This window comes from Onychostoma macrolepis, chromosome 24 (genome assembly GCF_012432095.1).
Source record: "Onychostoma macrolepis isolate SWU-2019 chromosome 24, ASM1243209v1, whole genome shotgun sequence".
NCBI classification, from domain to species: domain Eukaryota; kingdom Metazoa; phylum Chordata; class Actinopteri; order Cypriniformes; family Cyprinidae; genus Onychostoma; species Onychostoma macrolepis.
Genome location: NC_081178.1, coordinates 495,679 through 510,713, shown reverse-complemented (window position 1 = coordinate 510,713; position 15,035 = coordinate 495,679). Strand labels below are relative to the sequence as shown.

At 38.4% G+C, this 15,035-nt stretch overlaps 1 protein-coding gene across 16 annotated transcripts in view; it reads left to right on the top strand.

The window, feature by feature from the left end:
* Nucleotides 1-15,035, top strand: part of epb41l3a (erythrocyte membrane protein band 4.1-like 3a) — a 65,629-nt gene that overhangs the window by 24,911 nt on the left and 25,683 nt on the right. For 11 of the 16 annotated variants that reach the window (XR_009269070.1, XR_009269071.1, XM_058765402.1 and 8 more), the window contains exons 4-16: nt 922-1,026; nt 1,109-1,151; nt 1,240-1,315; nt 2,439-2,657; nt 2,779-2,866; nt 6,678-6,830; nt 6,915-7,012; nt 7,090-7,265; nt 9,519-9,575; nt 11,507-11,733; nt 13,374-13,421; nt 13,773-13,808; nt 14,602-14,667. Coding sequence is in view for 14 of the 16 variants with exons in the window: in XM_058765402.1 (XP_058621385.1) it covers nt 922-1,026; nt 1,109-1,151; nt 1,240-1,315; nt 2,439-2,657; nt 2,779-2,866; nt 6,678-6,830; nt 6,915-7,012; nt 7,090-7,265; nt 9,519-9,575; nt 11,507-11,733; nt 13,374-13,421; nt 13,773-13,808; nt 14,602-14,667 (1,392 nt within the window). In the remaining 2 variants the exon portion in view is untranslated. The remainder of the gene's footprint in view (nt 1-921; nt 1,027-1,108; nt 1,152-1,239; nt 1,316-2,438; nt 2,658-2,778; nt 2,867-6,677; nt 6,831-6,914; nt 7,013-7,089; nt 7,266-9,518; nt 9,576-11,506; nt 11,734-13,373; nt 13,422-13,772; nt 13,809-14,601; nt 14,668-15,035) is intronic. The other 5 variants (XM_058765397.1, XM_058765396.1, XM_058765398.1 and 2 more) reach the window with 5 other exon arrangements.

Genomic DNA, 15,035 nt, shown 5'->3' with positions numbered 1-15,035 from the left:
CTGTTATTTCAATGTGTGATTCAATTCTGACTCTTTTCTTGCAATTTTGTGAAAAAAGTCAGAAATGTGAGATGAAACGTGGCAATTACCTTTTTATGAACTCGGAACTGCACGAAAAAGTCTACATCTTTATAAACATTTCATTTTCTAAAAACATGGTGAAAATGTGTCTGTTGACAGTATCTTCTGATTTATGGAGTGATAAAAAGAGAAATCCAAAAAAATTACGTCTGGAAAAACCTTTAACTCTAATATGACAACAAAATCAGACAAGAATTATGAACTTGACTTTATCCAATCTTCAGATTTCTGTTCTGGGAATGTATGCAAATTAGTGCATATTTAATTATAGAATGCACCGTTTTCATATTTAAACATAAAATTTCAGAAATACTGTGTGGGAAGTGTGCTGATATCTATTAGTTGACACTGCAGTGAGTGAGATTCTGTGATCATCACATCTGAGGCTCGACAGCATCGTTACAGACTGAATCCAGACGACACTTTCATGCACGAGCCTTTATGAAACCTGTCTCTCTTTCTCAGGGTTTGTGTGATTCGTGTTTCTGTTGTGTGTTAATGGGTGTTTTTCCTGCAGTCAGAGTGCATCATGGGAATGGTCTCGAGAGTGTCTCTCGATGAGCTCATTAGAGAGATGAGAGCACACAGATGCAGTTTAATATTAATTTTTGCCAGAAAACAGCAGCAGCTCCAGTTACATCCATCCATTAAAGAGAACAAGCGGCTCATCAGTTATTGATTTTTTTCTTCAATCTTTGAAGGTTTCAGAACAAATAAACCTGAATGTTCGTCTCATCTCGGATTGTTATTTAAACTGTATTTTTTTGCATCCAAAATATTTTCAGAAAACAAGACATAAATACAATTTTTTGCAGTGTTGAGTTTGTTCTCTTTCTGCAGAAGCGTGATAAAGGTCAGGTTCTGTTCGACAAAGTCTGCGAACATCTCAATCTTCTGGAGAGAGATTACTTTGGTGTCACGTTCCGTGATGTGGAGAATCAGAAGGTACAGTTACGTTCATTTAGATTCAGTGAAGCTTTGAACACCGATTCAGTGAGTCGTGACTCTTCTGAACGCTTCGTTTCAGAACTGGCTGGATCCTGCCAAAGACATGAAGAAGCAGATCAGAGGTGAAGCGCTCTGGAAATAATCATCTGTCCGATCCGCGTGTTCTCCGTTGGAGCGACTGACTGTGTTTGTGATTGTCTTTTGTTTCAGGCGTCGCCTGGAGCTTCTCATTCAACGTGAAGTTCTACCCTCCTGAGCCGGCGCTGCTTTCTGAAGACATCACCAGGTCAGAGTCAGCCGCACGCACAACTGAGAGAAGCATCTGCATCCATGCGCTCCTTTTAATATAATGCATTATAATGCTTTTATCATGCATTTTAAAGCAGAAAAATGTGTGAAAAATATATCAGGAAAATAGTTAGCTAATATAAATATTTCGTAAATATGTAGTATTTTAGGTTAAACTTTATTGTCCATCATTGTGGAAATCTGTCTTTGGTTTCTCATACGACAAAATTCCACAAAGAGTTGCCTACCTTTCATTTAATATTTTATTTACCTTTTGACTATATTTTAGTCCTTTTCAGTTTTTATTTATTTAAATCAAATTTGTTTTAGTCAAATAATTTTTTAAACAAAACTTTTAAGTGAGAATAAAAAAATAATTGCTTTTTTCTGTTGTTCTGTTTTTCTGGTTCATTGAAGTGAGGCTCTATTTTTATTAATATTTCTAATCGATTTTTAGTTTCCAATTTTTAGTTTTGGTAATATTGTTGTGTGTTTTTGTCATTTTTAGTAGTGTTTGTTTTTTTAAATAATTGTCTGTATAGCTATATAGTTTTTATTTAAATTTGAGTAATTTTAGCTCATCAGTTTAAACTAAATGAAAATGTCTTGGCCGCTAGCTGAAATAAAAAGTGTTTTATATATTAAATTTGAAGTAATGGTTAATGGTTTTAATTTCAATTTTAGTTAACTACTGTATAATAACCCTGCTTCTATATTTTGTATTATATTTTCATTTTTTTAGTTTAAACAAAGTATGTTTTGGAAAATATATTCCATAAAATACATATCCTGTTGTTTGTATATTTACAATATCTTTGATAAGTTTATCCAGATACATATATATGTATATAACATATAATTTACTTTTTTGTTGCCATATAATAAAATAGTGAGAAAAAAAGGGTGAAATATACAGTATCAGTTATGGAAAATAAAGAAAATATGAAATAATGCAAAGTGAACTAAGAAAGCACTAATGAATCTGTGTGTGTGCGTGTGTTTGCGTGTGCGTGTGTGTGTGTGCGTGTGTGTGTGTGTGTGTGTGTGTGTGTGTGTGTGTGTGTGTGTGTGTGTGTGTGCGTGTGTGTGTGTGTGTGTGTGTGTGCGTGTGTGTGTTTCAGATATTACCTGTGTTTACAGCTGAGGGATGATATCGTATCGGGTCGTCTGCCGTGTTCGTTCGCCACTCACACAGTTCTGGGTTCGTATACGGTTCAGTCGGAGCTGGGCGATCACGACCCGGACGAGTGCGGCTCTGACTACATCAGCGAGTTTCGATTCGCGCCTCATCAGACCAAAGAGATGGAGGAGAAAATCATGGACCTGCATAAGAACTACAAGTGAATCTCATTCTGTTTCTTCTGTGTTCTTGTGATTTCACACTGATTCTGTGGTTCGGTTATGTTTAGGAAGTTTAATGATTTCAGACTTTCCGATGCTGTGTGTGTTTGTGTTTCTCAGAGGAATGACGCCGGCTGAAGCTGAGATGCATTTTCTGGAGAACGTAAAGAAACTGTCTATGTATGGAGTTGACCTTCATCATGCAAAGGTACACGTGAAACACACACACACACACACACACACTGCATGAGCGTTTCATTATGTGTTGTAATGGAGCTCAGCTCATGGCATGATGATCTAATCACAGAACACGTGTGTGTTTGGACACAAATACAGCCGTGTGCACACGGTGAGGCTTAAATGAACAATTCACCCACAAATGAAAATTAGCTGTAAATGTTCTCACCTCAAGATCATCCGAGATCAGGATGAGTGTGTTTCTTCATCAGGTTTGTAGAAATGTGTCTCTGCATCAGTGTCTCAGCAATGGATGCTCTGCAGTGAATGGGTGCCGTCAGAATGAGAGTCTGATAAAAACATCACAATAATCCACAGCACTCCAGTCCATCAGCTAACATCTGGAGAAGACAAAAAATATAATATAATATGAGTCCATAATCCATAATAACGCTTCCTCCAGTGAAACAGTGTTCTGGTGTGAATCAGGAGAGAAATCTGCAGATCAAGCAGCGTTTACAACACAAAACAGTCCAAAACAGATCTAAACAAATATGTGGCTGGATTTTGATGCGAGAGACAACAGCAGATGCACTTTATGACTGGAGGAAGCGTTATTATGGATTATGGACTTGTATTTTAGACATTAAAAACATCTTAATGCTGGATTTGTTTCTTCTCCAGATGTTAACTTTTTTATCAGACTCTCGTTCTGACGGCACCCATTCACTGCAGAGCATCCATTGCTGAGACACTGATGCAGAGACACATTTCTACAAACCTGATGAAGAAACACACTCATCCTGATCTCAGATGAACTGAGGATGAACACATTTACAGCAAGTTTTCATTTTTGGCTGAACCATTCCTTTAATAAATCAATTTTCTGTTCTTTAAGTGACTGAGTAATAATGTTTTGCATGTAAATGTGCGTCTGTATTCTCACACACACACACACAGACGTAAAGTCTTTCAAACACTCTCAGTGACGAATAACACATTAATAATCAGTGTTTGGTGTTCAGTGTTAATCGTTGTCATTGCTTCTGGTGTCAGTCGATCTGTCAGATGTTCAGCTCTCTGTCAGAATGAATCTGATTCTGCTTCGGGCCGGTCGCACTGGGTCACAATCAACCGTCACAAACCAGATAGAGACGAACACACACATGACCGAGCGTTTGGGCGGGTTTTTATAGCAAAGATGTGACCAAACAGTCAATATAGTTGGGGATGAAGTCTATGAATTTAAGAATTCAAGAGTCATTTCTGAATATTGGCAGAACGTGTCGCGCCAGTGTCTCCTGGTTGTCTTTTTTGAAATCTTCAGTTGTTTATAATCAACATATTTTGGTAAAGCTTTACAATAATGTAGCCATTACCATTAGGTAATGCATTAACTAATATTAACTAACAATGTGCAGTAGATCTGTTACAGTATCTTTGTTAACATTAGTTAATAAAAATGCAACTGTTCATTGTTAGTTCATGTTAGCCGAAGTTAAGTAAATAATAATATACAATATTTGATTTGGATAATGTATCAGTAAATGTTAGAATTAACTTGAACTAAGATTAATGAATGCTTTAGAAGATTAAACTTAAAGTTGCACTGCAAAAAATTATTTTCTTACTTAGTATTTTTGTCTTGTTTTCTAGTATAAATGTCTAAACATTCTTGAATCAAGATGCATTTACTTGACAAGTAAAATTACTTAAGATCATTTTTTTTAAATTATCAAAATTTTGTAAGCTTTTGCTTAAAACAAGCAAAAATATCTGCCAATGAGGTAAAAAAAACCAATCTTAATTCAAAGGCTAAACAAGATTATATTTCTTGCCCCATTGGCAGATATTTTTGCTCGTTTTAAGCAAAAACTAACATAATTTTGATAATTTTTTCAGAAAATAAAGACATAATATCATTATCAAGTCATTTTACTTGTAAATTAAATTCATCTTGATTCAAGAATTCTTAGTATTTTGTCTTGTTTTCTAGTGTTAATATCTAAGTAAGAGAATCATTTTTTGCAGTGTGCGTTTTATGTTGATCTTATGAATTTCCAAAATCAGATTATGCATCAATTTTTCATGGATGATTGGTGATTGATAATTTTATATACTGTTATTCTATTGATTTTGCTAATAAAGCATCCCTTAATTTCCTCTTGAGGCCGTTTGAATCCATCGTGTTGTTATAATATGGCTGGTTTAACTGGATTCGATGAATGTGGCCGCAGTCCTGCAGCTCTTCTGCCGATATTCACACACGGATGATGTTTCATATCATCTATCATCTCATGTAGTCGTTAAACAGAATAACAGCAGACACACAGTTGAAGCATGAACGTGTGCGTGACGTTCGGTTAGATCAGCCGCTCTTCTCTTCTTCCCCTCTTACTGATGATCTAGTTGATAGGACGATTCTTTCACTGCTTTTCTCCAGCTAAAGGAGAGGTAAGATGCATTCGTGTATATGTGTGTGTGTGTGTGTGTTCTCTATGTGTGTCTTTGTGCATGACCATGAACTGAAGTCATTGTCTAAGCAAAGACTGTTTGTTGAGAGAACCTCCTTCTGTTTCATGCTCATACATCTCAGTAGAAGCTCACAGGAGAGTCGAACCCGTTCACCATGAGCGCCTGTGGATCCAACACTGCCTATAGAAGAGAAAAATCACACTTTAAATGGATAGCTCACCCAAAATGGATCATTTTGTCATCATTTGTGCACCCTCATGTCGTTCATTTCTTCAGATATTCTTGAAGAACGTTGGGAACCAAACGACTTTGGACTCCATTGACTTCTACTGTGTATATTCTGAGAAATGTCCATAGAGTGAAAGACAATGTGGTCTAAAGTTGTTTGGTTCCCAGTGTTCTTCAAGAATATCTGCTTTTGTGTTCCACAGAGGAAAAGAAAGCCAAACAGGTTTGGAACAACATCAGGATGAATAAATGATGAAAAACTGGTAGTTTTTGGCTGTATTATTGCTTTACAATCTCAGCTATTTCTCAGAGACACCAACAAGATAAAATTCTCTTCTCCTGAGAACAAAGACCCCAGTAATCTCACACGTGTCTCCTCGAGGGTTTCAGAAAAGATCTCAATACTGTCTCAAACTGTGCTCAGATTTGGCAAGTCGGAGATCTCATTATTAACCCAGTATTTCTCATCAAATTATCTGCTCCGCATACATTTCATAGTAGAACATCTACTGAGCCTTTGAGAATTTGTGTCTCATTTTAGGAGAAACATCTGAGACTTGAATAAGAGTCTCCTGAGCAAACCCTGAGCCGTACAGTTTTTCTCTGTGCAAGTTTTGAAAGTTTCATCATTGTTCGTGACCCAGTTTCCTATAGTAGACCTGCTCAAAATACCCACTAGAGATGTGAATTGTGCCATTTTCCCCACAATCCTCCTTGATTCTTGTGTGATGTGATGTATTCAAATGCATTTTCGTAGAAAACGAGCTCCAAAGATGGTTCTAGAAGTGCTCGACATCTGTTCTCACATCTGTTCAGCTGATGCTCTTCACAAGTATTTCAGATCTGGCATCGGTTCATTGGGTCGCAGTCGCATTACACATGCAAGAATGTGAATGCAGTGATGAATAGAGATAATGACTCAAAATACCTGCATCACTTCTGCCTCTCAGAGGTTCAAATGAGAAGATGGATCCACTTTCAGTTTACTGCACAAACACTTGACAACATCACAGTATCTCTCTCTGTTCCTCTCAGGCCAAAAGTGTTTGGCTTCCACTCATTCATTTAGAAACCACACGTTTGTTTGTGCATGACTGTGTGATGATGATTGGCACCTCTCTAATCCAATGGTTGGTCAGGATTCAGAGGGGGTGGAGATCATGTTGGGCGTGTGTTCCTCTGGGCTCCTCATCTACCGCGACAGACTTCGCATCAACCGCTTCGCCTGGCCCAAAGTCCTCAAGATCTCCTACAAACGCAATAACTTCTACATCAAGATCCGTCCAGGCGAGGTGAGAACACCATCACATCTTCTCCAGGTGATCTTCACAGTTTTGGTGAAGCTTGCTGACAAGAGAACGTTTGTTTGTCTCTAGTTTGAGCAGTTTGAAAGCACGATAGGCTTTAAACTACCCAACCACAGAGCGGCCAAGAGACTGTGGAAGGTTTGTGTGGAGCATCACACGTTCTTCAGGTCTGTAGAGGTTCCTGTGCTTCTGTATGTTCGCTGTGTTCTGTGCTCAGTGGTAATCACGGATTGCATCTTGACAGGTTGGTTTCTCCAGAGACTCCGCCTAAGAAGTTCCTCACACTGGGTTCTAAGTTCCGCTACAGCGGCAGAACTCAGGCTCAGACCAGACGGGCCAGTTCCCAGATCGTCCGCCCAGCGCCGTACTTCGAGCGTTCGACCAGCAAGCGCTACACGATGTCACGGAGTCTGGATGGAGGTTTGTTTGCTTTTGTTTCTCTTTCCAAGTGCATTATGGGATGAGCTTATTTAGTTACAGCATGATCTTGGCAAGGATTATCTATCTATCTATCTATCTATCTATCTATCTATCTATCTATCTATCTATCTATCTATCTATCTATCTATCTATCTATCTATCTATCTATCTATCTATCTATCTATCTATCTATCTATCTACAGTATCTGTCTGTATGTTTGTCTACTGTCTGTATGTATGAGTGTCTGAATGTTTGTCTGCTTTCTGTCTGTCGTCTGTCTGCCTGCTGTCTGTCATTTGTCTGTCTGTCTGTCTGTCTGTCTGTCTGAGTGTCTGAATGTTTGTCTGCTTTCTGTCTGTCTGTCGTCTGTCTGCCTGCTGTCTGTCATTTGTCTGTCTGTCTGTCTGTCTGTCTGAGTGTCTGAATGTTTGTCTGCTTTCTGTCTGTCTGTCTGTCTGTCGTTTGTCTGCTGTCTGTCTGTCGTTTGCTCTGTCTGTCTATCGTTTGCTCTGTCTGTCTGTCTGTCGTTTGTCTGCCTGCTGTCTGTCGTTTGTCTGCCTGCTGTCTGTCGTTTGTCTGCTGTCTGTCTGTCGTTTGCTCTGTCTGTTTGTCGTTTGTCTGCTGTCTGTCTGTATGTCATTTGTCTGCTGTCTGTCTGTCGTTTGTCTGCCTGCTGTCTGTCATTTGTCTGCTGTCTGTCTGTTGTTTGCTCTGTCTGTCTGTCGTTTGTCTGCTGTCTGTCTGTCGTTTGCTCTGTCTGTCTGTCGTTTGTCTGCTGTCTGTCTGTCTGTCTGCCTGCTGTCTGTCGTTTGTCTGCTGTCTGTCTGTCGTTTGCTCTGTCTGTCTGTCGTTTGTCTGCTGTCTGTCTGTTGTTTGTCTGCCTGCTGTCTGTCATTTGTCTGCTGTCTGTCTGTTGTTTGCTCTGTCTGTCTGTCGTTTGTCTGCTGTCTGTCTGTCGTTTGCTCTGTCTGTCTGTCGTCTGTCTGCTGTCTGTCTGTCTGTCATTTGTCTGCTGTCTGTCTGTCTGTCGTTTGTCTGTTGTCTGTCTGTCTGTCTGTCTAATGATATATAGTTGTTGTGATATCAAATGGCTCATGTTTGTCTGTTGTTCGTCTGACATCATCTCATTGAGTCTCGCTGGAGTTTGAGTGTCTGTCGTCTGCTTTGCTGGACTTCCTGTTTGCTCTCCTCATCCTCAGTATCAGTCATTAGCAGACGTCTGTTTTCTCTGAACAGCCTGGCTTTATTTTCTCTTCCCTTATGAAAGAGTTTTCAGACAGAAGCGAGGCTCACGGCAGGACAGGGATTTTTGGCTCATTAACCTGTAATCTCGGCTCCTGAGGCCTGGAACGCATTTGTTTCATTTCCTGCTTCTGGTTTAATTGGAGAATTTCTGTTGTGTTGCAGCATAAAGCCGGCGGTCTCAGAGCGCATTACTGCACTGCGCTGCACGTGAATACTAACACACATGATTCACAGAATGAATGGATGTGTTCAGTGTAGAGAGTGTGCTGCATCTTTAATTATCTCTTCTCGTTACACGTCTGATTAAATTAATCAAACATTATCATGATGGGTTTCTATACTTAAGGTAGAAAGATAATAATGGAATTCTCTCTATCTGTGGTTCCTCTGAACATCCACTAAAAAGCACTCCCCCGATTCAAACCAGTATCATTTTAGTATCATTGAGATGCTATTATATTTTTAAAAATGTTTTGAATTAGTTTTATTTTTGTATTTCATTTTAAGTTTGATTAAAGTTTTAGGAATTTTGTTGTTTTTGTCATTTAAATTATTATTATTCTTTTTTTTTAAAATATGTCTATATAATTTTATACATTTTTCAGTTTTAGTTATTTTGTGCAGCAGTTGTTATAAGTTATAAGTTATAATAAAATGACATTTTGCTTTGGCAACTAGCTGAAATAAAATAATTTTCTAAAATTTTTCAGTTAACATTTAGTTTATTTAAAACTTTTTTATGGGTGTAGTTTTAGCTTACTATACTAACCCTGATTCCAACACATTGAGACTTCACACATAATGAAGAAACGTAACGTTAGTGAAGAGAAACGATGCTGTAGATACAGACACTGATGAAAGACATTCAGACTTTTATAAATGTGACTGAGGTAAATAGACACTTTCAGAGGTTAATGTATGTTTCTGCGTGTGATCTAGTCTGACGTGTGCATTAGTGTCTGTGATGCTGTGTTTGCTCAGATGTGTGTGTGTGTGAATCTCCTCAGCTCAGCGGACGCCAATCAACACAGCGACAGTCAATGTAAATGGCACTAGACCAACAGGTAGAGACGTTTCTCTGTATCCCTGATGCTTGTAGATACAGAAGCCTCTCCGTCTGCTTGTTTGACCCTGATAGTTTGAGGTTGCGTGTGCATGCGGCAGGCATGCGCTGGTGCTCTAGCGCGCTTCTGCTTCAGACGCCTTTGATTTTGCACATGCTGTGGCTGCGTCAGTGTTGTTTTACAATCATTGAGATACTAATAGTTTTTATTAATATTTTAAATTAGTTTTTTTAAATTATATATTTCATGTTTTCATTTTTATCCTAGTTAAAGTTTTAGTAATTTTGTTGTTTTTGACATTTCTATTATTATTATTATTATTATTATTATTATTTTATATATGTTGATGTAGTTTTATTAATTTTATTTCAGTTTTAGTTATTATCCTGTTTAAAATAAATGAAAATGAGAAATGTTGCTTTGGCAACTAGCTGAAATAATGTTTTATTTTATTTGATTAAATTACTTTATTTTTTATAATGGTTTAATAAGATTAGTTCATCTTTTATACTAATAATAATTATTGTATATTCATAATTATTTTATTAATAATTTTTAGATGATTTTTAATTGTTTCTTTATTATTTTATTAATAATATTTTATTAGTAATTTTATTTAGTGATTTTATTTCAGTTAGTAACTTTAATAACCCTGGTCTGTCCCTGTCGGATGGCTGTGTTTGAGAATGTCTCTAACAGTCTAACAGCCGAAGTGTTTCTTCTTTCTGGGTTTTATGAGTCTGTATCTCTTCTCACTGAAACATTATTACGTGTGCATCATTGTTCTGTTTTATTGACTGATACAAAGTTCAATATTACAGCCAGAAATGAGGAAAACTAGCACTGCATCACTTAACCAGCATCATGTTCAGACTCAGTTCTTCTGTAGAAATCACTCAATATTGTACCGCGGTACAATCATCAGTAATTATAGCTTCTTTAGAGCTTTTAGAGAAACAAACTGCAAATCACAATGAATCCATCACGATCACGCCCTAGACCAGTTACAATGAGTTCTTTTGTAAACTTTGTGTGAAAAATTGCCTTTACAAACTTCCAGAAGTTAAAAGCACCATATCCAAAAACATTGCATGTATATTCCCTGAGCTCTGCTTAGATTAGATTAGATCCAGCTTTATTGTCATTGTGCGGAGTATAAGAACAGAGACAGTGAAATGCAGCAGTGCAAGGGTTTATTGCACCAGAAACAGTCATTTAATTTTTCTTTGATCGTTACCCAGCTTCTCTTTGATGATTATAAATAAACTTGTTCTCATAAACGACCTCTGTAATGACTGACTAACCTCTTCACATGTAACTGAATGGACATACTTGCTGTGTTCACACGTGTGTGTGTGTGTGTGTGTGTGTTTGCTGCCATTATGAACTAATGAGCTCATGCTTATGACATCACAACCATGAAGATTCATGATTTCCTATTAGTTTAGTTGATTAAATGTGTTTTCTTAGTGCATTGAAGTATTTTGTTTCGGAGAACAAAAATCTGGATTTATAAACGATATATAATGCTGTAGTTGATGAACTGCACTCTTCAATCAACTGAACTAAAGGCATTGATGGATCCATGAGGAACATTTAACAGCCATAGAATCTTTCTATTGATCAAAAGGTTCTTTAGATTATTAAAAAGTTCATTACATTAAGAAAAAATGGTTCTTTTAAGATCTGTTTAAAGAAAGATTTTTTGTTGAATCAAAAATCACAGCAAAAGCATCCTTTAGGAACCATTATTTTTAACAATGTGTGTAAGTAATATTATATTTTAAGTAAACAATCAAAGGCAATAGTAAAGATGCAGAATAAAATAATTCTGCAGTCTTAATTCAGTGATATAATGCAGGCAGTGTTTGTTGTAGTGAATGCAGATGCAGCACTGATGTCTGTGTGTGTGTGTGTGTGTGTGTGTGTAGAGATGGGTACGGCCTTGTACGGCGCGGCCAAAGGCATTGCTATGAGTGACCTCATCACCACGGTAACGCCGGAGAAGAAAGTCGAGGAGACGCGTGAGGAGGAGCGTGAGGAGACTCAACCGGTGCTGGTGGAGAGTGTGTCGGTGCTGGAGGAAGAGGACGAGAGTACGAAAGCCACGGAACCATCGCTGCCGAGCCCACTGACACCGGCCCGACAGGACACACGGGTAAACAAACACTAACTAACGCTAACTAACCCACCACACGGGTAAACAAACACTAACTAACGCTAACTAACCCACCACACGGGTAAACAATCACTAACTAACGCTAACTAACCCACCGACACCAGCCCGACAGGACACAGGTAAACTAACACTAACTAATGCTAACTAACCCACCAACACGGGCCAGACAGGACACATGGGTAAACTAACCCTAACTAACACTAACTAACCCACCGACACCGGCCCGACAGGACACATGGGTAAACAAGCACTAACTAACCCACCACATGGGTAAACAATCACTAACTAACGCTAACTAACCCACCGACACCAGCCCGACAGGACACACGGGTAAACTAACCCTAACTAATGCTAACTAATCCACCAACACCGGCCCGACAGGACACACGGGTAAACACACACTAACTAATGCTAACTAACCCACCAACACGGGCCAGACAGGACACATGGGTAAACTAACCCTAACTAACACTAACTAACCCACCGACACCGGCCCAACAGGACACACGGGTAAACAAACCCTAACTAACACTAACTAACCCACCGACACTGGCCCGACAGGACACATGGGTAAACAAACACTAACTAACCCACCGACACTGGCCCGACAGGACATATGGGTAAACTAACCCTAACTAACACTAACTAACCCACCAACACCGGCCCAACAGGACACACGGGTAAACAAACCCTAACTAACACTAACTAACCCACCGACACTGGCCCGACAGGACACATGGGTAAACAAACCCTAACTAACACTAACTAACCCACCGACACTGGCCCGACAGGACACATGGGTAAACAAACACTAACTAACCCACCAACACCATTGGTTTACACGTGTAAACTAACCCTAACTAACCCACCAACACCGGCCAGACAGGACACATGGGTAAACAAACACTAACTAACCCACCAACACCATTGGTTTACACGTGTAAACTAACCCTAACTAACCCACCAACACGGGCCAGACAGGACACACGGGTAAACAAACCCTAACTAACACTAACTAACCCACCGACACTGGCCCGACAGGACACATGGGTAAACAAACACTAACTAACACTAACTAACCCACCGACACTGGCCCGACAGGACATATGGGTAAACTAACCCTAACTAACACTAACTAACCCACCAACACCGGCCCAACAGGACACACGGGTAAACAAACCCTAACTAACACTAACTAACCCACCGACACTGGCCCGACAGGACACATGGGTAAACAAACACTAACTAACCCACCAACACCATTGGTTTACACGTGTAAACTAACCTAACTAACCCACCGACATCGACCAGACAGGACACATGGGTAAACAAACACTAACTAACCCACCAACACCATTGGTTTACACGTGTAAACAAACACTAACTAACCCACCAACACCATTGGTTTACACGTGTAAACGAAACCTAACTAACCCACCAACACTGGCCAGACAGGACACATGGGTAAACAAACACTAACTAACCCACCAACACCATTGGTTTACACGTGTAAACTAACCCTAACTAACCCACCAACACCAGCCAGACAGGACACACGGGTAAGCTAACCCTAACTAACAGTTCTGCTTCTCTGTCTGTTCATGCTTTCACTGGATCAGACTGATTTCACAGACACTGCTATCGATGGAGATTTAACGGCCACCGAGGTTTGTGATCTGAGCTCGACTCTCATCTGATCTCTCTTCAGAGTCTTCAGTAAAAAACAGAATAATGACAGACGTGATCAGATCTGTGACGTCAGAAGCAGAAAAACAAGAATGCAATGAACGAGTGCTGTAATTAGATTGCTCATTAAGATACGGCAGGGCTGTTAATGTTCTTATTAAACTTTAATCTGATAATGACTAATAATCATAATTGTTTTTCTAGAGATGGAAACATTAAGCCTGTGATGTTAATGAGTTTAGCCTCCTGTTGATCCCAAACGTCTCATTCCTTCATATCAGCGTTTACTCTCATGTGGCATAATTTCACATGCTTTTGTGTCTCTTGTGCAGTCGGATCAGGAGGACGAATCTGAAGCAAAGACGCAGGTAAGATTCAACAGTCTGTACTTAAAAATGAAAACACTTTTAGTTTTATGCACTTACACTCTGTAAATATGATTTTTCAAAGTTGTAAATAAAGATTATTAGAGTATGTTTTAAAAGAAAACACTATTTTAGCCTTTCTACTTCGGTACTTGCCATTTATTTGAAACTATTTGTGAAATTTACTAGTGATTTCTGACTGAAAATTAAAAAATAAATAAATCCATACCAATTTTTTTAGTGTACATTGATTAAAAAAAAGGTGTAGAAACAATTTTCACTCAGAAATAACTAGTAAATTTCACAAATAATTAAATAAAATAATCAGCAAGTACCACACTGAATTAAATGTGAATTTTTTTAATGGTATTTTCATACTTTTATTAACCTTTTTATTGATCGTTTTATAAAAATAATATTTTTATTAATAATAGTAATATTATAATTTATAAAAATTGATATAAATATATGAAATAAATACGGTATATAAAATATTTATAAAAAATTATATTTAAAAAATTTACAAGTTTAACCTTTTTTCATTGTAGTCAACCCAGTGATCTGAATCTGTCTATAGAGTGAATACAGTCACTGTGTGTGATATATATTCGCAATATAACTCAACCTCTCATTCCTTGTGTCTTATTTTTAATCTGTATAGTGTTGAACCATATATATATACTGGATGTGTCTGAGCGTTTCCTGACAGACACTGAGAGAGTGTGAGATGTGTGTGTTGCTGCTGGTGTGTTTTACACAAAGACACACGAGACTGAATGAATCTGTGTTTCTTCAGCCCAGTTTCATCAGGCGAATTAAAGGAGAGAATGTGTTTGTGAGACACAGTAAGCTGATGTTAGAGGTTGGTAAGGAATGGATGTGTTTAGTCATGCTGCTGCTGTGTTCATGTCTGTGCTTTATCCCAGCAGCACTCATGTGTGCTTGTGTGTGTTTGCAGTGGCAGTGAAGCTGATTTACTCACTGAAAATGAATTTTATACCTTGTGTGATTAGCTCCCTGTGTTTGCAGTGCGTGTGCAGTTGAGCAGAGAGCGTGTGTGTTTTATGCATGTCAGTTAATTGTTTCCATACAATGCTTTGATTGCATTTAATTAGTTTCATGAGGCAAATTAACGGAGAGAGTCTGTTTCTCAGAACATTTTACAGAAGTTTATAACGAATCATCTCCGTGGGATTTAAGTGCATGAGATTCTCGTAAGTTACTGAAGAC